The sequence below is a fragment of the Phoca vitulina genome, unplaced genomic scaffold (genome assembly GCF_004348235.1).
Source record: "Phoca vitulina isolate PV1807 unplaced genomic scaffold, GSC_HSeal_1.0 scaffold50, whole genome shotgun sequence".
In the NCBI taxonomy this organism is placed as follows: Eukaryota; Metazoa; Chordata; class Mammalia; order Carnivora; family Phocidae; genus Phoca; species Phoca vitulina.
Genome location: NW_022589753.1, coordinates 815,062 through 839,067, shown reverse-complemented (window position 1 = coordinate 839,067; position 24,006 = coordinate 815,062). Strand labels below are relative to the sequence as shown.

At 64.2% G+C, this 24,006-nt stretch overlaps 2 protein-coding genes across 7 annotated transcripts; one reads left to right on the top strand and one right to left on the bottom strand.

Annotated features, from left to right (window-relative positions):
* The first annotated feature begins 510 nt into the window (after nt 1–510).
* On the top strand, nt 511–4,048 carry BIRC7 (baculoviral IAP repeat containing 7). 2 transcript variants are annotated; one of them, XM_032387749.1, is made up of 6 exons: nt 511–883; nt 1,422–1,521; nt 1,782–1,863; nt 1,985–2,030; nt 3,261–3,332; nt 3,503–4,048. In XM_032387749.1, exons 1-6 carry the CDS (start codon nt 511–513, stop codon nt 3,694–3,696), a joined length of 867 nt encoding a protein of 288 aa, XP_032243640.1. In that variant the 3' UTR covers nt 3,697–4,048. The 2 variants fall into 2 exon arrangements, with proteins under 2 accessions (XP_032243640.1, XP_032243639.1); XM_032387748.1 differs by having other exon boundaries at nt 3,261–3,363; nt 3,474–4,048.
* A 457-nt stretch (nt 4,049–4,505) lies between these two features.
* Nucleotides 4,506–23,284, bottom strand: NKAIN4 (sodium/potassium transporting ATPase interacting 4). Of its 5 annotated transcripts, XM_032387759.1 has the most exons (6): nt 23,151–23,284; nt 16,221–16,358; nt 15,853–15,933; nt 14,793–14,987; nt 8,123–8,183; nt 5,654–6,840 (listed from the first exon to the last, which is right to left on the bottom strand). In XM_032387759.1, the coding sequence occupies exons 1-6, from the start codon at nt 23,202–23,204 to the stop codon at nt 6,716–6,718; spliced, it is 654 nt and encodes a 217-aa protein (XP_032243650.1). In that variant the 5' UTR covers nt 23,205–23,284; the 3' UTR covers nt 5,654–6,715. The 5 variants fall into 5 exon arrangements, with proteins under 5 accessions (XP_032243646.1, XP_032243650.1, XP_032243647.1 ...); XM_032387755.1 differs by lacking the exons at nt 5,654–6,840; nt 8,123–8,183 and adding an exon at nt 4,506–5,645; XM_032387756.1 differs by lacking the exons at nt 5,654–6,840; nt 8,123–8,183 and adding an exon at nt 9,120–9,425.
* Nucleotides 23,285–24,006: the final 722 nt, after the last annotated feature.

The following is a 24,006-nucleotide window of genomic DNA, read 5'->3' as shown; positions in this document are numbered from 1 at the left end:
GCCTTCAGAGGCTGGCACTAGCACCTGGCCCGGGAACTCGGAGCTGACCCAGAGCATCGCCTCCCCCTTCTGCCTGCCTCCCCCCTACCCCAGGTCCTTTAGCCAGCAGTAGGCCTCTGCGGCCTCGGGAGGGATGTCCGTGCTCCAACCCCTCCCCCTCCGTCCCGAGAGTCACCGCCCACCTCTGTGGAGTGGAGCGAGGCCCCCACCACCGCGGCCCCCGCCTGGGAGCCCCGTGACACACCCCTGCTGCCGAGAGCGCGTGATGCTGACTGCCACGCTGGCCCCTTCTAGAAAGCAGTGGGGCCCCCGGCCGCTCCCCGCACTGGGGCATCCAGGGCAGGACTGTGCCGCCCTCACTGCCCAGCTGCTGGACGCAAAGGCCCCTGCTGTCCCCAGGCGGGGCCCAGGGCTCAGGAGCCCTGAGGCAGGCTGGCTGGGCACATTCCGGGACTGGCTTCCGTGGGCCCCGTCACTGCTGCAGGACTGGTCAGGGCTGGTGCTTGCTCCATGGAGCCCGAGGGCAGGGCCAGGTGCTGGTGCCGCGGTCCAGAGCTAAGCCGCTGGGCGGCTGACAACAGTCCCACACAGGGGCGCTGTGGGCCCCTCTCTCTGTGTGGCCACACCTTGGGCCAGGGCACCTGCTGCGCCGTGTCCTGGGGAGGCCAGGACCACATGGATGGGCAGATCCTGGGCCAGCTGCGCCCCCTTGCAGAGCAGGAGGAGGAGGAGGAGGAGGAGGGGGCCAGGGCTGCCCCATCCACAAGGCCGGCCTTCCCTGGGATGGGCTCTGAGGAGCTGCGGCTGGCCTCCTTCTATGACTGGCCACTGACCGCCGTGGTGCGGCCTGAGCTGCTGGCTGCCGCAGGCTTCTTCCACACCGGTGAGTTCTGGGGGCCTGGGTGCCATTCGGGACCCTGCTGGCCTGGAGCCCCTCCCCCAGGGCAGGGCGGGTCTGGGCCTGACACAGAGGGGGGCAGGGGTCCTGCGGCCTTTCCACACCTGTCCCTCCCCCTCGGAGTCTCTCCTCGGGTGCTTCAGACAGTGGCGAGTGCACAGGGGCAGTTGGGATGGGAGGTGTATGGGGCGTCCACGGGGCCCCTGGGGTCCAGGGACAGGCCTGTACCAGCCCCGACCTGCCCACCTTCCTGTGAATGAATGTCTGCATCAGTCCCAAGGCACCGCTATCCCCACTTCACCTTTGAGAAAGTGGGGTCCATGTGAAATCCAAGGAGAATACAGGGCAAGGGGGGGCAGAGAGCAGTGGGAGCCCCCAGGGTTCCTGAGTGACCCCAGATAACCCTTGCCACATAAGGAAAGGCCACCTGGGGGCCCCCACAGCCTTGGGGGGCACACCTGGCCAAGTGGGTGGGTGCTGAGAGTCCGGGTGTGGGCAAGGCCAGCATCCGTGCTCCACCCAGGCCAGCAAGACAAAGTGAGGTGCTTCTTCTGCTATGGGGGTCTGCAGAGCTGGGAGCAAGGGGATGACCCCTGGACAGAGCATGCCAAGTGGTTCCCCAGGTAAGGACCCTGCAGGCCGCTCCTGGGGCTGGGCACGGGGGGGGGTGTCAAATCCTGGGGATGGGGGCCTCCGGGGATAGCATTTTTGCTGTTTCTTCCCTGATGCTCCACAGAGGCTGTCTCCAAAACAGCCTTCCCAGCAAGTGCCTGACACTCAGCCCCAGCTGCCCTCCGCAGGGCACTGGGGGGCACTAGGCTGGCTGGAAGGGTCCTCCAGCAGCCCAAGCCCGCTGCCACGAGACCTCCCAACCCTTCTCCAGGTGCGAATTCCTGCTCCAGACAAAGGGATGGGACTTTGTCTGCAGTGTCCAGGAGGCTTGTTGCCACCTGCCCGGCTCCTGGGTGAGTCCTGCCTCTCCTTAGGGCTCGGGTGGGGCGGGGGCGGGGCGGGTCCCTCACGGGTCCCTCCCCACCCCCACTCCTCCCTCTACTCAGGGCACAGATGTTCTCTGGCTCCTTTCAGGACCGATCGGAAGAACCAGAAGACAGGGCCCCTGCCACCCCCTCAGGTGAGCCGTGGCGCGTGCCCCGAGCTCTGCTCCCTGGGCACCTGCAGCCTGCACTGTGGCGGAGGTGTTCAGTGCAGGGACAGTGAGGCTACTTGGCCAGGTGTGAGGGTGCCACCTGGGCGTGTGTGGGGGGCAGGGGGCTGCATGCAGGTGCCCTGTGTGTCTGGTGCTCGGGGGAGGGAAGGCAGTCCCCGCTACCACTGAGCCGCCCACTGTGGGCATTGCCAGTCCCACAGCCGACAACGGGAGCGTGAAGAGAGGCAGCTGTGCAGCCCGTGCCCCTCGCCCCGGAGGGGGCTGCGGTCGGGAGCGCACGGGGGGCGGGGGGCGCTGTCTACACCTGCAGGCTGTAGGGACCGCGGGGCCAGGGTCCGAGGGCTCCAGGGTTCAGACCCTGGCTCTTCTAAGTCCGTAGCAAGTGACCTCTGCTCTCTGAGCCCTGAGCTCTGACAGGGATGGTGCCACCCTCGCCTGGGACCGAGCCGGTCTGTGTGATGCTCTGGGAGCAGCGCCCGGCGCCTGGCGGGGTTCTATCTGTAGTGGCCTGGCGATGAGCTCTCACTGTCTTTCCGTGTGGTGGCGCCTCTGAACAAGGGGGAACAGCCCCCCCGGAACGTCAACAAGGTGGCTGTGACGGCCACAGAGGCCCGTGGGGGCCGGCCACAGTGGCAAGCCGCTGCCCCGTCCTGTGACCCTGAGCCCCCCCAGCCCTCCCTGCCCTCGGCCCAGTGCCCCTCACCCTGCCGGCAGGTGCCGGGGGCAGCCAGGACTGGTCCGCGTGGAGCCGGTGCCCAGCGGTGCGGGCCGTGCTACGCGTGGGCTTCGGGCCGAGCCGCACGCAGCAGCTGCCGCAGCACAGGCACCGGTGGGCGGCGCCCGCGGGCATCTCCGCGTCCCAGCTGGCGGCCGACCTGTTCCAGGAAGAGGAGGGGGGCCGGGTGACGGTGGCCAGAGGTGCGTCCCCGCCCTGGCCTCTCCCTGCTCGTCCCTTCTGGGCACAGCCCTCCTCGCAGCCCCACAGCGCCGGGCACAAGCCCCTTGGCCACCGCGCGGGGTCTGCAGGGGCACGTCATGGTGGCGTGGGCCCTGGGGGTTGCGGCATGCCGTGGAGGGGCAGGAGGGGGCTGTGGGGCCGGGTGGGCTCCTGCCAGAGCCAGGCCTGGCCTGTGGCCCCTCCGCGTGGGGTTTCACTTCCCCTGGGGCCTCTAGTCCGTTCCTCACCACCTACAGCTCCTGTCCACACGGGTCCTGAGCTGCCCACGCCCAGAAGAGAGGTCCAGTCAGAAGGTGCCAGGGAGCCAGGTGAGGGTGGGACCCACGGGGGGCAGGGCCAGCTCCCCCGCATCCTGAGGGAGGGGTCCCCCCCATTAGCCCAGGACAGAAGGTGGAGGTCTGGGGGTGGACACTGTGTCCTTGGAGGAAGCGGGTGGAGCCCCGGCCCAGAGGGCGCTGCTGGGTTCTCGAACCCCCAGGAGCCCGGGATACAGAAGAGCAGCTGCTGTGCCTGTGGGAGGAGCGGACCTGCAAGGTGTGCCTGGACCGCGCCGTGGGCACCGTCTTTGTGCCCTGCGGCCACCTGGTCTGTGCCGAGTGCGCACCAGCCCTGCAGCTGTGCCCCATCTGCAGGGCCCCCATCCGCAGCCGCGTGCGCACCTTCCTGCCCTAGGCCAGGTGAGTGGCCACAGAGCTACCCACAGGCGGAGCCCAGCCTGGCCTGACGTGGGCACGTCCCACGCGGGCCTCAGAGATGTCAGGACGGGCCTGGACAGGGACCCCCAGCACACCTTGTCTCCCACGATCTCAACACGGGGGCTGGCTGGCGTGGGCGGCGGCAGGAGGGAGCACCTCTACTTCTTCCAGCTCCCTGGCCCCGGCAGATGTTGCTGATCAACCCATTACCTTCCCTCGACGCTCACACCCGTGCTCTGGGTCCTTCTCAATGCAGCACCCCGGCTGGCCACCACCTGCTGGGGCACTTTAACCATACCAGCTGGGCCCAACTCTGCCTTGACTTCCCCAGGGATCGGGGGGATAAAGCCCCTGTCCAGCCGGGTGTGTGGGCTACAGCCAGGCCCAGGGGAGGATGGCTCTGGAGATGGGGCTGTCATGAGGCAGGGCCTGGGCAGAGACCTTAACCTGGCGGCCAAGGCCAGGCGGGAAGGCGCGACCGGTGAGGGAGGGGAGCGTGAACCTTGGATTTTTATGGCTGGCAGGAAGCATGGCCTCCTCCTGGGCTCGGGTGGGGCGAGTGGTAGTAGTCAAAGGATTCTGTGTCCCCCCATCCCGTCTCTCCAAGCGTCTTCCAGGGGGGTCAAGTGGCCGGGGAGGGAGCTTCCTGCAGGCTGGAGTCTCTGGTCCATGGACAAGCCAACCAGGAGTAGCCCACTCATCCCTCCTTCTCTCCCAGGTGCTTCAAGAGCTGGCGGGCACCCTGCCCATCTCCGCCTGTCCCTCGGGCCACACGGCAGGCCTGCTGAGGACAGCTGAGCTGGCATCCACAACGGGCTGTCCCAAGTCCCCAGACGCAGCCCAGGGTGGAAGGGAGCTGCAGACGTCGTGGCAAAGGGAGTGGGTGTAAAGGTGGTTTTACTGATGCTTGGATGCTTTTGGAGATTCACAATAAAGTGGGTTTTCCCTGGATGGTGCTCAGCAGCCTCTGTTCCAGAAGGTCCCCCGCCCCCGCCCACTCACCAGCAGGGCAGCACGGCCACACGCCTCCCCACATGCCTCCTCGTGTCCAGCAGGGCCCCTTCCGTCCCCTCTCCTCTCCCTCGTTCTGTTCTTCTCTGCGTTGTGAGGACTTCTAAAACCTCTAGCCCCGGGCCACTTCGGAGACTGAGCTTGTAATTCTCCACCAAACTCCTGCGTCTCAGGGAAGGAGGTCTACGGGGCAGCGTCCTTTCTACTTTCTATTTGGGGGTACTGTGGGGACGCTGCAGGACCAGGGCTTAAACCCCTTCTGTGAACAGCACCGCCGGCTAAGGACAAGGAAGCGCCTTGCTCTGTGGGCAGAGGGAGCCTGTACTCCTGGTCAAGCCCCGCGGCCCCCCAGGGCTCCATCGGTGGCCCCTGGGGCAGGTGGGGGCTTTGTCTGGGTGACAGCTCACGGCAGCTGGGGTGTGCAGTATTTAATCAGGAGCCCGGCTGCTCGGGGCAGGCGGGTCACTGTGGGTTTACACTGACCTTCGTGGTGGGGTCACACTTTCCTGTCTCAAAGTCCCTGTGGCCACCCCTCCCCCAGCCACGGGGCGTGCAGCCTCGGGGGGGCTGGGGCTGGCGTAGGCACCCAGGGTGGGCTCGCCGGACAGCAGTCCCAGGCCGGCTGTGGGTGACAGAGATCCCAGCGCTGCTGGAGGCTTCTGTGTCTTCTCTTTGTTTTTGTTTTTTAAGAAAAAGGAAATTATAAATTGTTTTGAAGTTGCAGCCATCCGAAGCCTGGCACTGGCCCTGATGCCCTGGCTGGTGTCCCATCACCTGGCCCCGGGGGCAGATGCTCTGGCCACCTGCAGGGCCCTGAGAGTAGGGAGGCCAGGTGAGTCTCCCCACAGTCTTCGGTGGTCCCTGGGCCTGGAGGTCGCACACGGGAGGGATTGGTGCTTCTTTACTTATGCAGGCCTGTGGGGGCAAGGTGGGGGTGGGCAGAGGTCAGAGCGCCCTGAGGGGCAGCCCTTAGCACCGGGGCAGGAAGGCTGGGGCAGTCAGCCCTCAGCAGGGGCTACTGTGCCCTCTTGCCTTGGAGAGCCCCAAATGCAGAAGGGACAACATCCCAGCAGCCCAGGGCTTCCTGGCCTTTGGCGGGGACGGGGCTTCTGGGCAGGCCCCGCCTTGTGTCTGCAGACAGCAGGGTTTGGGCCACCAGGCTGGGGGTGGGGTGAGGGGCCCACCCAGGCTCCAATGGCTGGAGGAGATCCCCAGAGGCCCATGCAGCCTGGCGAAGTCCTTCAGAGCCCCGTGTGCCCGTGTGTCTGCTCTCATACTCTGCCCTGGCTCGGCGGCCTGAGTGAGGGCTCTCCTGTCACGGGGATGGGACGCTTGCTACCCCTGATGGCCCTTGGCTGAGATGGGCCTTCACTTATAGGGCAGAAAGGGTGAGGCTGCCAAGAGCGCCGGGGTCCCCCGCCACAGGCGTCGCCGGAAGGGCAGGATTGTGTCCGAGGGCCTGCGTGGGATGGAGCAAGTCCAGCTCTATGGAGAAAAGGACCCCCAGCTGGCTCTTGGACCCCAAATTTCAGGATTATGTGTGGGACCTGGCAAAGGCTGCTTGAGAGGAGGTGGACAACGGCCCAGGTACCCCCACCCTGAGCCTGGGAGGGTGCAGGGTCCTGGACACTGCTTTTTAAGAGGAAAGAAGCCTGATTCTCCAAAGAAACCAACACCCCAAATCTCCTGCCGCAGTGAGACCCCTAGAGAACAGCCACGTTGCCCTCCTGGGATGTGGCCTCTCCATGCCCCCCCCCAGCCCCCTGGCACAAAACCGTCCTAGACCCAACTCCATAGACTCTGCTGGGCTTGGAGCTCCAGGGGGTGGGGGCCGAGCCCCGGAGCCTTGACACCTCCATACCCAGCCCAGAGCTGGCATAGGTAGACGAACAGATGATGGATGGATGGATGGGTGGATGGACAGACGGATGGCTGGTGAGGCTTCCACAAGGAGAGAAGCCTCACGGCTGTGCTAACCCAACCGGCTAGGCCCAGCCAGGGGCAGGCTCTGCTGGCCAGACATACAAGTACGCCTGCTTGAACAAGAGGTCGGAAGGCTTTTCATTGACATGGTGGAGAGGAAATGGGTCAGATCCACCAATGAAATCAACTGAAAGAAACCAAGACCCAAACAATGGAGAAGATGGCAGAACGGAGAACACACCTAACCACAAGCCCTGGTGTGGTGATGGCAGAGGCGGGGGCGAGCCTGGGGGCCCCGGGGGAGGGCAGACACTGCCCCAGGCCCGGCCCAGACCTGGCCATGTCCCTCTGGAGGATGAACACTGTGACTCCCGTGGTAAAATATTCCAGTGGACACTGACGAGCTCAGCAGGGGGAGGTGGCCTGCAGGGATGGCCCGGGTCCTCGGGGCTTCGGAGAGCTTCACTGACCCAACCCTGCCCCCACCACGTCCACCAGCATCAGCCACCTGCCCCTTGAAGCTGTGCTGGGCAGCCAGCGGGTAGCTGGGCTTGCTGGGCAGAGCTAACGCATTTCCGAACCCCCAGGTATGGCTCCCATCCCAAAACATTTTAATGTAACCAACACGTGAATTCCCTCTGGTTCTCTCCCAGCCAGCAGTGGTCTGAGTGACGGTTTGGGGGTCACACAGCATGACAGCTGGGGGATCTGGGGGCTGGTCCAGAGCAAGTCTGGTCTCCCAGTATAGGATGCCATTTGGACACATGGACTGCCAGCCCCACAGCCACCTGACTCCTGGGAACAGAAAATCTGGATCCCCGTTCTGACCCCAAGGAGGGTTCTGCCCATGGGAGCCAAGGCCCCCTGGGTGCACCCAGTCCCCATGCATGCCAGCTTTGTCCTCTGCAGAGTCTTCCCAGGAAACTACGTCAGAGCCAGGGGCAGTCGGGGCCAACAAGAGTGCCTGAGCATTGGAATTATAAATCAGAGGAAGGTCAAGGGGGCCCCCCTCTGTGAGCAGGAAGCAAAAATACTGCTCCGATGGGTCCAGCGGGCACTGAGGGCCTGATAGGGACACCACAGCCAGTAGGGCCCGATCTCAGCTGCAGGGAGGCCGAGGGGCCCATCCCTCTGCAGGTGAGGGTTCAACCTTCCACCCACAGCTGCTGTGGGGGCTGTGGGGGACCAGCTCTGCAGCACAGGAGCCCTCGGACCTGGGGGCTTGGTATGAGCTGACCGCTGGTGCCCACAGCCCGGGGCCCCTCCTCATCTCTTCTCAGGTGGCTGGGCCCCCCCTGAGGGCAGGGGGATCCATCTAAGAGGCGAGGTCTCAGGCTTTACGATGACAGGCCAGGAGAATGGCCAGAGTCACTGCAAGCCTTCTGCTCCCCTCCCCGCCACCACTGCCTGGAGAGTCCAGGCCAGGCCACCAAGAGGCTGTTGTGGGAGCCCGGCAGCCGCCCACTCACAGCTGTCCTCCTCCTCGGTGAAAACGCTGACCATGTAGCAGCCATAGATGAAGCCCACGAGCTGAAAGACACCCAGAGGTCGGGATGAGGACAAGGCAAGCTCGAGGTGTGGGGACAGAAGCCCCAGTGCGTCCGGACCACGAGGCCACAGCCCCTCCTAGGCCTGTTTCCTTGTCTGTAAAATGGACAAGGAGAGCGGATCTGTGCAACTTCTCCAGCTTTGATGTTCCAGGCGGCGTCTGACTTCCTCTGTGGGGGGCACTGCAGGGATGAGGGTGAGCGGGGTAAGGGCTGGCCAACGGACGAGTCGGGAAGATGAGGCTGAGTTGCAGAGAGAAGCCCTCAGAGACACGACCACAGCTGATGGACCCCCAAACTGAACCCACCCCCCCAGTTCCAGCCCGGCCATCATCCCCGGGGCCTCTTGCCGTAAGCAGCCAACCACCAGCTTTCTCCTCCTTGGGGAGGGGGCGCCCACATGCAGCCCTGGCTGGAGAAGTTGGAGCCAGCCAAGCTGGATGGTTCAGCTGAAAGTGCCAAGGACCCAGCTCAGCGGGCAGTTCTGGGCAGAGTGGACAGGGCTGGCTGTTGTCCCAAGGGAGTCAGGGGTTTGATTGGGCAGAGGCTCCCCAGCCAGGCTCACAGGAGGACGCTCAGACTTCAGGGGAGAGGGCAGGCAGGCATTAAGTGCCCCGTGGACACCCAGGCACCGGGGCCACTGTGGGAGAAAGGGCTCTGGCCGAGACGGTGCGGGGCTGGCGCTGCCCATGGTCCAGTCTCTCCGCACTTGTGGGGCCCAGGCAATGCTAACCAAGGGTGAGCACCTCCCAAGTGTGGCATTCACCGCCATCGGGGAACTGCATCCCCCTTAAATGAGAATGAGGGGACCAGCCCTGACTCACAGCCAGAGCGCAGAGTGGTCCCTGAGCAGAACTGCCTGTTTATAACTTGACAGCAAAACGCATCTCAATGCCACAGGGCAGCTAGAGGTTCCCATGAAAGGCCCACAGCCCCGTGTGCTCACAGGGTCTTGGAAGGGGCCGGCAGCCCCAGCTCATCTGGGAGGCTCTGCCCAGGGAAGCAAAGTCAGCCTCCACCGCAGATGCTGGGAAGCTGCCGATGATGGTGAGGTCGTGCTGTCGGGCTTCTGAGCATCTCCCATACCAAGCAACGGTCTCCACCCCAAGGATGGAGCTTGGAGCAAGAGTCTGATGGCGGTGGCGTGAAGGTGCTCCACCTGACCCTCCTCCACGTTCTCCACCCTTTGCGGTGTGGATGGTGTCCAGACTCCAGCGTCCTCCTGCTTGGGTGGGCCAATGGGGAGCCCAGCAGGAGAGGGGAAGGAGAGAAACAAAGCGTGGATCCCTCGGTCCCTTCTCTGCAGGGCTGCCTCCCAGGGGCAGGGGGACAGCTCCAAAGAGCTCTGCCTGGATGTAACTCCTCCCCACACCCCTGCAGGCCAGAGGGGCAACAGCTCGGTGGCTATGCACCCAAGGGAGTGGGATACCCTGTGTGGTCCCTGGTGTGACACCCACACTTAGAACAGCCCCTTCACCAGCCCCCGGGAACTGACCTTACCTAAGTGCACCATCTCGGTCTTGCTGGGATCCTGACTGGTCAGGGGGACAAAGAGAAAAGATGCTTCACAGGGGTGACTGCTACGGAGAAGCCCCAGCAGATCTTCTGGGAGAGGGTGGTGGGGTCTGTCTGAGACTAGCACAGCCCATGATGGGGTGAGAAATGCTAGGGGGGAAGGAAGGTGGCCAGCAGCACGGGCCTCGGGAAGGACAGAGTTTCCAGCAGCCTTCTGGGCGTGGCCAGCCCTCCACCAGCAGCGGTGAGACCTGAGGGGTTTGCGTGAGCTCTGGGTCTTGTTTCTTCACGCACAGATCAGGCCCAACGGTCCCCCTCAGTGCCGGGAGGGAGGAGACAAGGTGCTGTGCCCTGCTCTGGAAGCCCCCATCCTTCTAGGCAGCAGGCAGTGGGCCCGCTCTGTGCTGACTCAGACAAGCCGGTCTCCTCCCAAACAGCCTCCCAGGCGCTGCTGTGCGGCTGGGCCCAGGGCCGGAGCTGGCCGTGGTGCTGAAACCTCCTCCCACCCCAGGGCTCTCTCTCCACGGGGTCCTGCGGGAGGCCAGCCCATGGCCACCCCTCTGCCTTCCCACCTCCTGTCTGTCGTCCGCGCTCCACCCCCAGCTCCTCCCCGGAGCTCCCAGAGGCCCGCAGTACCTGCAGACCCCGTTCCACCAGCACTGGGCCCTCTGCCTCCTTTGGCTGGTTCTCTCCTTGCCAGCCAGACTTCAGGCCAGCCAGCTAAGGGCTTACCTCTCCAAGCCCTCCAAAACAATCATCAGAGGGCTGGCTCCTGCGAGGCCAAGCACGTACCAGCTGACCAGTATTTAGAAACTCGTATTTCACGAGGGAAACGTCCATCCCTGCAGGTGAAGGATGGCAGCAACGCAGTGGTTGTCTCTCCCACTGACACGGGGAACTCTCCTCCAGTACCAGCACCAGCATGTTGGAAACTCCCACCAGGAATCCTCCTTTGTTAGTCCCCAGTTTCCTTCCTGTTGCCTTTTCACAAATTCTGTAAATGACTTCAGAAGCATCGAGGAGTATCCTTGTCAAGTTGGTTCTTTCTCCTTTCGAAGGAAGGCACCTGGGTTCCCACACATTTTCAGGTAACCGTGGCCCTCATTTTATATCAGTGAGTGAGGTCTGCAGCACAGAGGGAAGGGCAGCTCTGGTTCCTGGCTATGGGGGCAGAACCCTAAATGCCCCATAGTCTGATTGTCTGTAGGGCCTAAAACCTGGGCAGGAGGGAACCCTGAAGTGTGCAGGCCACCTGAACTGCCATGTTTTCTCATGCCATGGACCCCCATGGACAGCCATGGATGGCCCTAGATTCGGAATTCATTTTCCAATGTCAGCTGCTGGTTGCAGAACCTCTGTCCTATAAATCCAAAATCCACCTGGACACATTGATATTGACACCACTGTTTGAACCAGGCAAAGTCAGGAGCCTCCAGATCTGACCAGTCCCCTCCAGTGACCACAGCGGACACGCCCGAGCTCCCGTGTGTCCTCCTCCAGTGACCGCAGCAGACATGCCCGAGCTGCCCGTGTCCTTTGCCGTGTTCGTGAAACTACTATCCAACACCGACTGAGCACCTACTGCATGTATGTTTACCGGAGCCTTTACCTGCTTTCCCCCATCAGGCCCTTCCACCAGTGCTTCCCAGTTTACAGAACAGGAAGCTGAGACAGAGAGGTTAAGTGGCTCACTAAGGTGGCACCAGCCGGACCCAGGTCGTCAGCACTGTCCAGGGCTGGAGAACCTCTAGCCAGGTTGGACTCTGTTGCGTGGTGCCAGGCTCACCTGGATGAACGCTCCGAGGTTCTGGGGCGAAACCATCTGGCTCCTTACCACTAGGCCTTAGGTTCTGTGGGCCTCCTGTGACCCACGTGGGCTCAGGGAGCGTGGCAGAAGTGGGGCAGGACAGGAGTAAGTGGGTCCCGTTGGACAGTCGGCTCAGGAGGTCCCTTGCCCCGCCTCCCCAGGGGCCAGCAAAGCCTGCTGGGCCTGTCCCTGGCCTGACCTGACCCTCCACAACTCACCACAGCCTGCAAGACACGCAGCTTCAGAAAGGGCCCGGCCAGTCCCCCGGGGGCAGCACTCTGCCACGAGAGTCCTCCAGGAGGACCCTAAAGTCAGTGACTGCTGAGATTTAAGGAAAGGGGTAATGAGATCTGATGCAGAAAATGCACAGGAAGAAGAAGGCTATGAGAAGACAGAGCCGCATCCGCCGGCCGGGACAGACCCTCCCTCTGCGCCCCTGGCAGGAACCAACCCTGCGGCACCTTGATTTTGGAGTCCCGCCTCCAGAACTGAGAAAAATAAATGTTTCCAGCAGCCTGTCACCGGTGCTTTGTTACGGTGGCCCTGGGGGACTACAGGGTTGTAAAGCCGGAAATCCATCTGGCCTGGCTGGCGTGGCCCTGCTCACGTGGCCTGGCTGGCGTGGCCTGGCCGTGCATGGAGCAGCCGGCGTCCTGTTCAGGGAGGAGCCCAGCACGGACTCTGGCTCCAGGGGCCTCGCAGGCACCGGCCCAGCTCTTCCCAGAGCCTCTCCCTTCGCCACACAGGGAAAGCGCCTACGCAGGGCTGCACGGCCAGCCTTCGGAGATGCTCCCCGACCTCCCCTTTCTCCGGGGCCCTCCCGGCTGTCTGACCACCTCTGGGTCCACAGTTTGTTTCTTCGTGCTCCTTCCATGATCCCTGATCTCTGCCCCTGAGACTCACATCCAGTCTTGTTGTCTCACACAAGCAACCACGGATAAGGCTCCCCCCCCGCCCCCCGCTCAGGAAAGGACAAGCTCCCTGCGAGACCCCCGGCTGAGAAGCACCCCAGGGCAGACAGCATCCTTGTAACAGGATCTGCCTCTGGGTGTGTGAGCTCAGGACAAGCTCCAGACCCACCAGGGACGCAGCCCACTGAAGGTGGCACCGGATGAGGGACACCCATCACGTCTGGGCCCTGGAACAGCCTCCAGGGGACGCTCCTGGAGGCTTTGAGAGAGAGGAAGGGGCTGCGGCCCACAGGGGATTTCCCGGGCCCCGGCTTTGAGGGGCCTGGTGACAGGGCCATGCTTTCTGGAATACAGAGGCCACATGCTCACGGTCAAGGCCAGCCTGGGCTCTACTGACCAGACAGCTGTGTCCACAGCCACCCAAGTCCCAAAGGAGGGCATGTTGCAGGTGCCCCCCACTCCCTGAACAGGGCTTGTCACCCCCCTCTCCCCGCCACGGCCTCATCTGGGTTCGAGCTCCTTGCAGCCAGCTGTCTGATCTCAAGTCAGACTATGGGCCTCCATCTTCCTCTTCTTCAGATGGGTCCTTATCTCTCTGGGGGAGATGGTGGGGAGAAAGAGTCTCCCCAGGGCTCAAATCCAGAGACGTTGGGCCTTGGTGGAAGATGGGACTCTGGGCCCCATCTGCCTTGTCCCAGCAGCGAACCAACAGCAGGGAGAGTCGGTGCTCCTGCAGAAGCCCCGGGGCCGTCCTGGTGGGCCTCCCCGGAGCTCACGCCCTGCGGGGCCGTCTCCCACCCTGACCAGGGCTGACCTGTGCAAACACTGAGATCCTCCAGAAATGACCGAGTGTGATGTCCAAGACAGGTCTCAGAGGCCATGCAGCTGCCCCTCCCCGTCCCTCTCCACCTGCTCGCCCTGCAGGATGAGCCGCCCCATGGTGAGGACGCCCCAGCAGCCCTGGGGAGAGCCCACGTGCAGGGGCCTCCTTGGAAGCAGCACCTTCAGCTCCGGTCCAGCCTTCAGGTGACCGGAGCCTCCGCCGACCGCTGACTGTAGCTTCGTGAATGACCTCAAGCCAGAAGCAGCCGTTTAAGCCATTCCCAGACTCCAGGCCCGCGGAAAGATTTATTGTCTCAAGCCATGATGTTTCAGGATAATACGTTACAGCCGCAGCCAACAGCTCCTACAGGGGGTCCAGCTCCGTACCCGCGGTCGCCCTCGCTGGCTTTGGTTTTCCCCGTCCACACGCGGGGGACACAAGGCAGGCACAGGAGAATGAGGGGGCGACATCAGCCACGCCGTGTGCTGGTGCCCTGCGCCCCCACGCGCCCTGCCCCACCCGACCTGCAGCCAGCCGGAGTGCCGCTCTGCAGCGGATTTCAGACTCTCCCCTCAGAACAGGGCTCGTGAACGTGGGTAGAAGTAGCTTCTGCCACACCCTCACGGGCTCCACGAGGCTTAGCGCTTCGGTGCTCAGTGCAGACCCCGGACCCTAGCAGCAAGCCGGGGGCGCTCTGCCGAGGACCCCGGCCTCCCACGCAGTTGGTGCTTCAATCCTCCTCCCTCCTGCCCATCTAGCCCCAGAGCCCCTCCGTGGGAGTCAGAAGCCAGGCGCCCAGACCTCCGTGGGGGGTGGGAGCTAACTGTCTGGGTCGCAGAAGAGAAACTGAGGCTTGGAGGAGCCACGGGTTTATCGCTAGAATCAGTCCCCAGGAGAACTGCTCGCCCAGCCTGGATGGGGCAGAGGGTGCCGGGCGCCGGCTCAGCTCCTGAGGCCTGCAGACTCTCGTGCCCACTCCCGGCCCCTGCATGAAACCCCTCCTCTGCTCGGGACTTGCAGATAAAATACAGGACACCCACTTAAATTTGAATTTCAGATACATGATGAACAGTGTCAGCGTCAGAGTGTGTCATAAACACCGCATGGGACGCACGTACGCGAAAACTTGCTCGGTGTCGGTCTGAAGTTCAGATGTGACCGGGAATCCTGTCGTTTTATTCACAGGGTCACAGCCCCCCATCAACACAGCAGTGCGGCCAAGCTGCGTCTCCACGCCCCCTGACCGTCAGGCATCTGTTCTGACTCGGAGGAGGCTGGGAAGGAGCCTCCAGGGCCGGCAGGGGCGTCAGATACCTCCAGTGTGGTCCCCTGCCCCCCCCCACAGCACCAGCAGAGCCCATGGGTCTGTCCCTTCTTTCCTCCACACGCCCACGCTGGGGCTGGAGCTCGTTCCGAGCCCACTTCACAGAGCAGCCCGCTGAGGCTCTACTGGCAGGGAGGGGGACCCAGAGGAGGCAAAGTGGGAGGCCTGGCCCAAGAGCGGGGTGAGCCCCTCCCCCGGCCCCCCCCACTCACCGCCAACAGGATCTGCAGGGCACTGTGCAGGGCTTCGGCGTAGCCACGCTCCAGGACACAGCCAACGCCTGGCCCCAAGGCCGGTCCATCCGGGGGCCCCAGGCCAGCTTCTGGCTCCTCACGCAGGCAGCCCGGGCCGTGCTCATGCCACCAGGACCGGTGCCGGGAGAGGCTGAAGGTCAGGAGCTCGCTGTCCTGGGGGTGAGCGTGGGAGCAGGTGAGCAGCAGGGACCCTGCCCACCCACCCGTCACAGTCCAGTGTGGGCCCCCCAAGGGAGGCAGGGACCCCAAGGCCCTCTCAGCCACTGCCCTGCAAGCAGGCCTCCCTTTGCTTGCCCTGGCCCCCTACCCGGCTCACACCCCCTCCTCCAGGAAGGCCTCCCTGCCCAGGTCAGACCCTGGGGGTGTGTTCTCACCGTGCTCCGGGCCCCTCCTTCACGGCTTTGGCCATGGCTGCCATTTTAAGTGTTTGAACTAACGTCTGTCTTCCCTACCCCCTGCCCCAGGTGTGACCCCACAGAGCAACGGCCAGTCTGCCCCGCGGCCTACCTGGAGTCAAACCCCACCCGCGTCCCTGGCTCGGAGCTTCAGGCAACAGTGAAATAAAACCTCATGGACAAAGTGCCCAAAACCGCCGCTCAGGATTTGTTCACCACCAACACTCCCCGCAAACCGTGGCTTGGATGTGGGCCCCCGCCTCCACGGGAGAGACCGGTGGGCTTGACCAGCATTTGAAAGAGCCTGGCTCCCTAGAGGCATTCCCACCTGCACCCTCGCAGCCCTGGTCCTTCTGCTCCCTGGCCCAGCCCTGCCTCTCCTGCCCGGCGCTGCCCTGGCTCCAGGGCCCCTCCTCCAAGGCCACTGCCCACCAGTGCCCACAGCCCCCTGTCGACCCATCAAATCACTAGTCTTCCCCAAACCTTTACTGAGTCCCCCCTGCAGGCCAGGGCTGTCCTGGGCGCCAGGGCCAGAGCCAGGAACAGACCACGGGGACAGTGACCAACAAGCAGGTGCGTGTAATGCTCACGGGGGCCTGGCCACAACCCCTCGACTTACTCACCTTTGAGAGTCCCCCCACTTCCAGGTAGAAGCAGATAATGAAGACGTTCCAGGTGACCCAGATGGCCGCCCACACCGCGTACTAGAAAGTTAAGAGAGGGGAGAGGTGGAGAAGGTGAACTCAGAGCACCCTTGGAGGAGACTTGAACCGGGGGGACTCTGCTCCCCAAGTCTGGCAGCCAGCATGCTCCATTTGGAGGAGGACTTCCCCGAGCCCACCCCAGGACAGGTCTCAGGGTGGAGCAGCTGAATCCCGGACTTCCCGGGATGTTCTGGTGGTTTCTAGGACATGATGCCGCCCGAGGCCCCCATGCTGGTCATCCCGCCCCACCTGCCCGTGGGAGGGGTGCGGGAGCACAATGAACTCACCACCACAATGTAGCGAGGCCCGTACTGGATGGTGCCCAAGAGCCCCAGGATGACCATGACGATGTGGACGAAGGTGGCCAGAATGGGTGCCCACTGATAGCCCAGAAAGTCGAACACCTGCCGCTCCAAGGCAGTGACCTAGGGGTAGTGGGCAGTTGAGGGGCAGCGGGCCCCCGAGGGCGCCCCCGGGCCTGCCTCTCCCACCCAATCACCACCACCCAGCATCTGCTATGGTCTTGGACCTTCCAACAAAAATCTCCAAATGCATCTGGCCCCCAAGCCTCACCTTGGGGTGTCCCTTCTGCCTTGAAAGGCCCTCTTTGGGCAAGCACCGTCCCCTCCATCCTGGACTCCCTCAACCCAAGCGTGGGAACGCCGGGCCGCTCTGACTCACGTGGTTGCAGGCCCAACCACCAACCCAGGGCAGGATGCCTGAGGCCAAGTCACGTGGCTCTGGGCCACTCTTGGCAGGAAGGGGACGCTGAGGCTCTGTGGCCTTCAGGGCAGCACCCTCCCCGTCTACTGGGCTCTGTCCTCACTCCGCGGACTGTGGTGGATTCCCGCCCTCCAGCCCTGCAGGCGCGGCCAACAGGACCGACCGGAGGCACTCAGAGACATCTGGGGAGCTCGATTGTTTTTAAGGTCTGTGTCTTTGTTTTGTTAGTGATCTCTACACCCGGCGTGGGGCTCACGACCCTGAGGGCATCAGTCACATGCTCTCCCGACCGAGCCAGCCAGGCAGCGCAGGAAGGTGATATTTAATCCGCAGGGGAGACCTGCTGCCTCTGATCGCAGTCACGACTCCAGAACGCACCCACGTGTTCACGCATTCGTTCACGCGTTCTGTGGACCTGGCCCATCACCAGGAGAAACCAGGACCGTATACACTGGGAGAAAACACGGCCCAATCCACTGCACCCGAGCCGGCACCTTCCCGTCCATGTGCAAGACAAGGCGCGTCCAGCAGGGGTTGGAGGGGACTGGCCATGTCCTGGAAGGGACAGCGGCAGCGAAGGGACGGCATCCCGGCAGGGCTCCTGGCTGCACTCCGCGATTCCCCTGCGCCCCACTCACCAGCACACCATTGGCACGGGGAGAGCCAGTCCCCGACCCAGAGCTAGCTCAGCTGGGTGGGCTGCGTGGGGGCCGCCTGCTGACTCCTCGAGGAGAGCCCCTCCGAGCAAGCCGCCCTCAGGTCCCTCCCACAGGCTGGGTGGGCTGGAACCATGAGCGAGCGGGCCGGCAGGCCTCCAGGCCCCACACTGCCCCGCACCGCAGCGAGGGACGGACAGAGCCTGGCAGGGCGGACCTCCGTGGACTTCACACCTGCACCCTGCAGGAGCCCCTGGCCCTGCCTCCACCCTGGCTCCTCACAGGACCCCGACCTGCCCCGGAGACCGCTGCTGCGGGTGCACCCTGGGCCCTGCTGGCCGCTGTGCATGGCCCCAAAGGGCTGGCGGATATTTCCAGGAGGACTCTGGCAGGGGGACATTCCAAGTATGCCCTGCAGAGGCTGGTCCGTCCTAGGAGACAGCTGGGAGTGGGGACTGGGGAGCGGGCCCGCGGGCAGGGCACACGCCAGGCTCTGGGCCGCCTTCCTGCGTGCCACAGCCCTCCCGCCCCGCAGGCCTGCCGTGGGTGGGTTGCTCCAGACCAGCCCCCTGAGGCCGGGCGGCTTGGCCAGGAGGTGATGGGCATTGTCTCCCAAGACACAGACGGCTCCGAGGAGAACCAGGGCCAGCCAAGCCCCCACCTTTTGTCTCCTACTTTGCTCTCAATGCCCAGTGGGTGTACCCAGGGTCCGGCAGGTCACTAGACCCCCCACCGCCCCCGCTTGCTGTGCAGAGAATGAGTGGTCTATTACCAACACCGTCTCGAATGCTCAGTAAAGTTCTGGAAGGGTGTGCGGCGCCGTCTCTGTGGTTAAGAAAGCTTCAGTCGGAGCCCGAGTCCCCCAGTGGGCAGCTAGGACCCCTGGGCCTGGCCCCTCCCCTCACTGGAATGCCCTCAGAGCGAAGAGCAGGGGGCTGGGCAGCTGCTGGGAAGACTGTGGGCCCCCGCCCCCCGTCTGATGCTGTCTGACTGTGGCCTCCCCGACCACGCCCTGTGTCCTCTGTGCCCACGGTTGTGGACCCCAGGGGACATCCCTGGGGCTAGGGGTGTTCCTGCCCGGTGGCCTCCCAGGAAGGGGACGGAGGTCTGAGGGCACTAGCAGGTCAGGAACAGGGGAGGAGGGCTGACTCAGGGCCGTGGGCACGCCGGGCAGGACGCACAGAGACCCAACTGCCCACGGGACGGCCACCTTCACCACGTGGACTCTGCCGTCAGTGTTGCCACGGTGTGCTCATGCAAGTTTGTCTGTCTGTCCCCTCCCAGGGCATCCATCCGTGGCACGAGCCCGCGGTTGAGGGAGGGACACTCACCAGGGCCTCCAAGCCGTCCTTCCCCCACAGAGAAAGTGGCCCCGGGGGCACAGTCTGCTCACCAGCTGCTGCCTGGCCTCCTGCCTCCCACCCTTCCCGTAGCCTTCTTTTCAGTTCAGGACAGAGAAAATGCTCACGCTTCACTGGCTCCCAAAGCCTGCACTGATCTTTTCAAAACGTGGGGCCCCCACGCCCACCCCCACTCCCCTAACACGCACACATGTGTGTACGCACCACTCCCCGTGTGCATGGCTCATGGGCTTCAAGCCCCTTCCTCCAGCAACGCTCCAGCCCCCTTCCCTGCCCCCAGGGCCAGCTGGGGGGGGCAGTCCACCTCCTCCCGGCCTTCCCAGGTCTGTGGAGCAGCACCGGCCCTCGGCGTGCTGCACCTCTCGCTCTCAGAGGCCCCCCCAGCATCTCCAGGTCACTCTGGGGCAGCCAGTCCCGGTCTCAGAGGCCAGGGGCATAGCCACCCCTTCCACGAGGCAGGATGTCCTGGCTGCAGTTCAAGGCTGAGTCAGAAGGACAGAGAAGCTGCCCCGGGACATCCACACTGGCCAGGACGGGGGCACGGGGCGCAGGACCCAACCAGCATGGCACCCACTCAGAGGGCCACCTCCGCCGTGACGGAGGCTCATCGACCCCATCAGGAAAGAGCATCTGGATCCGTGTGCCCCTCTGGACGCTAGAGCTTGAAAACGAAAGCTCAGCGCAGAACTGCTTGAGTCTCTCCGAGAAGAGCGTCAGCCGGGCATCCTCACTGCAGCCTCACCCGGACGGGAGCTGGGGCCCACCTCACAGCACCACAAACATGGGAACAAAAGAAAGCTTCAGGCTTGGGGCCTCCTCCTCCCACCACCTGAACCAAGACAGGGTCACAGCTAACAAAGGCCAAGTCAGTGAAAGAATTATCCAAGTAGAAGCGCCCGCGTGGCTCAGTTCTTGAGCAGCCGACTCTTGGTTTCGGCTCAGGTCATGGTCTCAGGGTCGTGGGATCGAGCCCCGCGTCGGGCTCTGCGCTCAGCGGGGAGTCAGCTGGAGACTCTGTCTCCCTCCCCCTCTGCCCCTCCCCTTGCTCACGTTCTCTCTCTCAAATAAACAAGTAAATCTTAAAAACAGAAAAAAGAATTATCCCAGGCAAGGACCCCACAGGAAGAGACACCAGAGCTCCCTCATGGAAGGAAGCACGCAGTAGGGTTCTGAGTCACGGCACAGAGTGGAGACCGGACCACCGAGCTGTTTTCAGGGGACGAGGACAAGCAGAAATGAAACCCCCTCCCCAGGACCCCCATCTCCTGGCTCACCAGAGGTCGCCCTGCGCCAGCCCACCGCCCAGCCCTCCATGCGCCCCATCACGGGCCAGGGGGCAGCAGCCCCCACCCGGCTTGGGTCCCGGTGCGGGCGGAGTAACAGAACTTCCTCAGCTACACCGACTGGGGGAAAAGAGACAGGCGCCTGGGGGCAGAGATCCTGCCTCCCCTGCCTCATGAGAGCCCAGCCCAGCCTGACCGGACAGCCGAGGGTGGGGGACTCGGACCTGAGCTCTTGGCCAGCCCCACGACCCTGGGCCTGAGGGGTCAGGGACTGGGTGGGCAGGGGAAGCCTGGCCAGGCTCAGATGGGTGTGGTGGGTGGGGAGGGGCGAGTGGAGGGACTGGTACGAGGGCAAAGCTCTGGAGGTGGGCGAGGGTCCCAAGCATGAAGGGCCTACGCTGTGATGTGGGGCCCTGGGGGCAAGGAGAAAGAGACATGCACACGCGTGTACACGCAGACACGCGCACACATGTGTGTGCACATCACAGCCTTCACGGGCACGGCCGGCCAGCACCATCTGCTCTCGACTGAACGAAGTGACATTCTGAGCCCCAGGCCTCCTCTCTGGTCCAGGCGACCCTAACCGAGGGGCTGGGGTACATGCCCTGCCCAGCACCCCTGCCAGAGTGCCACGCATGCGGGGGAGACTCAGGTCCCCTCCCAGCTCCCCCAGCCCCGCACCGTGTCACGCCGGCCCTGTTCTCCAAGGTCCAGGCTCGTGCCCGGACTGGAGGTGCGTCCCTGCCACTGGCTGTGTTCCCGACGGACCCTACGGCTCGCGCACGTGTCCAGCACAGGCGGGGGCCTTTTCGTTTCTGAGCCACGCACCGAAAGGCCTAGCACTCCGTGGTGCCGTGTGGCTCGGTGGCCACGTTCTCGAGGCAGGGAAAAGACGAGTGACTGAGCTCTAGTGGCCACCCACCCTAAACCGCGTGGCTTCCCTCCCGTCCGCGTGGCGGCACAGCCTGGGAAACCATCACAGTGTGCCCCGCCTGGCTCAGAGCGGGCAAAGCTCACGCTATTCCTCAGGGAGAGGGCTCGCGGAAGAGGTGCTCGGGCCTTTGTCCACTAGCTTGGTAATGAGAAAACTCTCACGCTTGTCAAAAAGAGAAAAGAAAAGCCACAGGACCCCCCCCACGGCGCCCCCGCCCCACATGCGGTGACCAGAGCGGTGGGTGGTGTCAGAGCTCTTCCTTCTGCCTCCCCCTCCCCCCAGCAGAGGAAGCACAGGGGTGGCCAGGACTGAAGGCCTTTCATGGCTCTCCGCTGCTCTTCAGCTGGGGCCCGACTGGCCATGTGGGGACACAGCTCTGCCCCGGCCCTAGAACTTGCCTGGCTGAGACCCAGAGTCTTCAAAAAGCCCCGCGTCCAGGGGAGCCTGCGGCCCTTGGTGGCAGGCAACTTCTCCGGGACCTGTGGGGGTACCCCCCGTGCACCATCCACTGTCCACTGTGGAGGTGAAACAGGCAAATGACCCTCCCTGAGCCTTCAAGCCCCGAGGCCACATCCCTCACCCAGTACATCTATTTCTGCTGCCCGGAGCCCCAGGTCACAAGTCAATCCTGACTACATCCCACACACCAAACTCAACACATGGAAACCAAAGTCACACTAACCCCCGAAGGCCACTCTGCTTCATGATGTCCAGACGTGACCAGACTGCTGACCTCCTGATCAGCCTGAGCCCCTCGCCGTCCTTCATCACATAGACCTTTCCTTCTCCTCTCCTGCTCCCCCACCCCACCCCCAGGAGCCTCCTACCAAAACAGAGTGGGGGACACCTCTGCTCCAAGACGGAGGTAGCTCCCTGCTGCCGGTGGAGTAGTCCTTGGGCTCTAGCCTTTGGTGAAGCCCAGAGCTTCCTCCCAACCTTATCTGTCCAGCACAAACCCTGTAGATGTCCACCTCCCCCATCCTCCCATCACCCCCACCCCCTCAGCCTTCCAAAACACTGAGTGTGCGCCCACAGGGAGCCTCTAGCCACTCCTTCCTTCCTCCACATGGGACACACCAGCCTGGTATCTCAGCCCCCTGCCAACTCTGCGCGCAACCCTCACCCCCACGCAATGGACAGGCAAAGGACAGGATGCCCTGTGTGTGGGAGGGCTTTCTGCTTAAAACTTCATCCTCCATGAGCCTTCAAGATTCCAGGGAAGGAAGCCCCCTGCCCGGCTGAGCCAGAAGCCCACCCAGCCTGACCTTAACAAGGCAGCATTTTCTTTTTAAGATGGGAGACCCCAGGGCTCACCAGCATCTCCTCCCCAGGCCTGTGGCCAGGGACCTCAGTTTGGCACTCCGCCACCCCCACCCAGGGCCTTGGGCTCTGGGAATGGGACTGACCAGGCGGCCTGGAGCTCTGACCAGGCGGCCTGGATCTCCCAGGGCAAAACGGAAACTTGGCGGAGGGATGCCCACGTTCTCTGACAAAGCTCTGGATCCGGAGGACCAGCTAATCCCCAACACAAAAGGCGCCCAAGTGCAACTCTGGGCACCAGCTCGCACCTCTTCTCTCCTCCGCACCTCTCCAGGACAGGGAAGGGGCGAGGGGGCCACATCCCCCAGCTTGGGAGGCGCCAAGGGCAGACGAGGCCGCGCTCACACACCGCTGACTCACGTACTCGCAAACTCACAAGCACACCCCCAGCCCCAGGCTGTCAGGCTTTAGAAATGGGCCGCCGCCGCTCACCCAAGGGCCTGGCGCTGGCTTTGTACAGGGAACGCGCGCACACACACAGGCACACGGTCCCTGCGCGCACATTCGGGGCCACACGCGCCTTCCGACACTCGCGGACGCCGCGCGCAGCAGCGCCCCTCCGCGACCGCGACCGCGACCGACCACCCGACTCATGCGCGGGCCAGGCTCCCCCTCCGCCCAAGGACGCGCCCCGCCCGAGGCGCCGGCGACAGCGGGGTCCAGGAGCCCCGCCCGAAGGCTTCTGTTCCTCCCGGCACCTGTCCGCGCCGCTCGGGTCCCCGCGGCTGCCCCCTTCCCCACGAGCGCACACACCCAGCGGGGCACTCGAGGTTGGCGGGAGGGGCCGCCGGAGTCGCGCGCAGGACGCTGGCTCCCTACCCTTCCCGGACGGCGGCGAACTTCGGCCCCAGAAGGCCGCGGGCCCGAACCGTCGCCGGCGGGAACCCACCCCCACCCCGCGCGCTGGGACCGCGGGACCTGAGGAGGAGTCGCCACTCACCAGCTGGAAAGTGCAGAGGAAGATGAGCGCGCAGCGGCCGGAGCAGCAGCCCATGGGGTCCGCGCCGTCCCGGGACGCCGCCTCCGCCAGTCTGGACCCCTAGCCACCCGCGCGCGCGGGATGCGGGGCCCCTCGGCCCGCCGCCGCCCCCGCCCCCGCCGCCGCCCGTTCTCGCCGGCTCCGCGAGGCCCCACCCCGAGGCGGCCCCCGACCCCGCCCCACAGGCTCCCGACCGCCGCCAGCCAGGTCCCACCCCGCAGTCACCCGCCCCTCAGCCCCGGGCGCCCCCCACCCCCACCCCCTGGCCCAGCTCCGCCCCTCCAAGTTACAGCAGCGCCGCCCCTCCCTCCTTCCCTGGGTGGGGGGGGGGGGCTTCGCGCCAGTTGGGGAGGGACGCGAGACCCCTTCTTAAAGCGGCGATGGCGCGGCTCCTCAGGAGTACAGAATCCAAGCACTACGAGCCTGCCCCAGACAAATCTGGCAAAAGCAGTAGCCCTCCCCTCCCCTGCCCCTCACCCCCCACTAGGCACCTCCTGCGTCTGCCCCCATCAACCTCCTCCCTCGTGGAGCCCCAGATGCACCCCATCCCCCAGGCTCCTGGACAGGGCTCACAACTCAGAGGTCCCCTCCCAGATTTGAGGACTCAGGAGTAGGAGGAGAGGTGGGATGGTCTACCAAGAGCTCACCAGCCCAGAGAATGTGGGGAGACCTGGGGGCCAAGTCCTCTCCAGCTGTGTCTGGGGCAGGGCAGGGTCAGGCCTGAGGGGGAGAGACCCTGGGGAGCCCCCAACATTGCAGGCAACTTGAGGCATAGGTCTTGTGCGTTGGAGGGAGGACTGGGGGACAACCCTGCTAT

Bases quoted from the DNA above. Each gene is read 5' to 3' on its own strand.
- BIRC7 (XM_032387748.1), top strand. From the start codon at position 511: ATGGAGCCCGAGGGCAGGGCCAGGTGCTGGTGCCGCGGTCCAGAGCTA. The intron at 2,031-3,260 runs GTGAGCCGTGGC...CACCACCTACAG, and splicing joins GGCCCCTGCCACCCCCTCAG to CTCCTGTCCACACGGGTCCT. The intron at 3,364-3,473 runs GCTCCCCCGCAT...GCCCCGGCCCAG, and splicing joins ACCCACGGGGGGCAGGGCCA to AGGGCGCTGCTGGGTTCTCG.
- NKAIN4 (XM_032387755.1), bottom strand. From the start codon at position 23,204: ATGGGCTGCTGCTCCGGCCGCTGCGCGCTCATCTTCCTCTGCACTTTC. The intron at 15,934-16,220 runs GTGAGTTCATTG...TTAACTTTCTAG, and splicing joins GGCCTCGCTACATTGTGGTG to TACGCGGTGTGGGCGGCCAT. The intron at 14,988-15,852 runs GTGAGTAAGTCG...GCTCACCCCCAG, and splicing joins AAGTGGGGGGACTCTCAAAG to GACAGCGAGCTCCTGACCTT.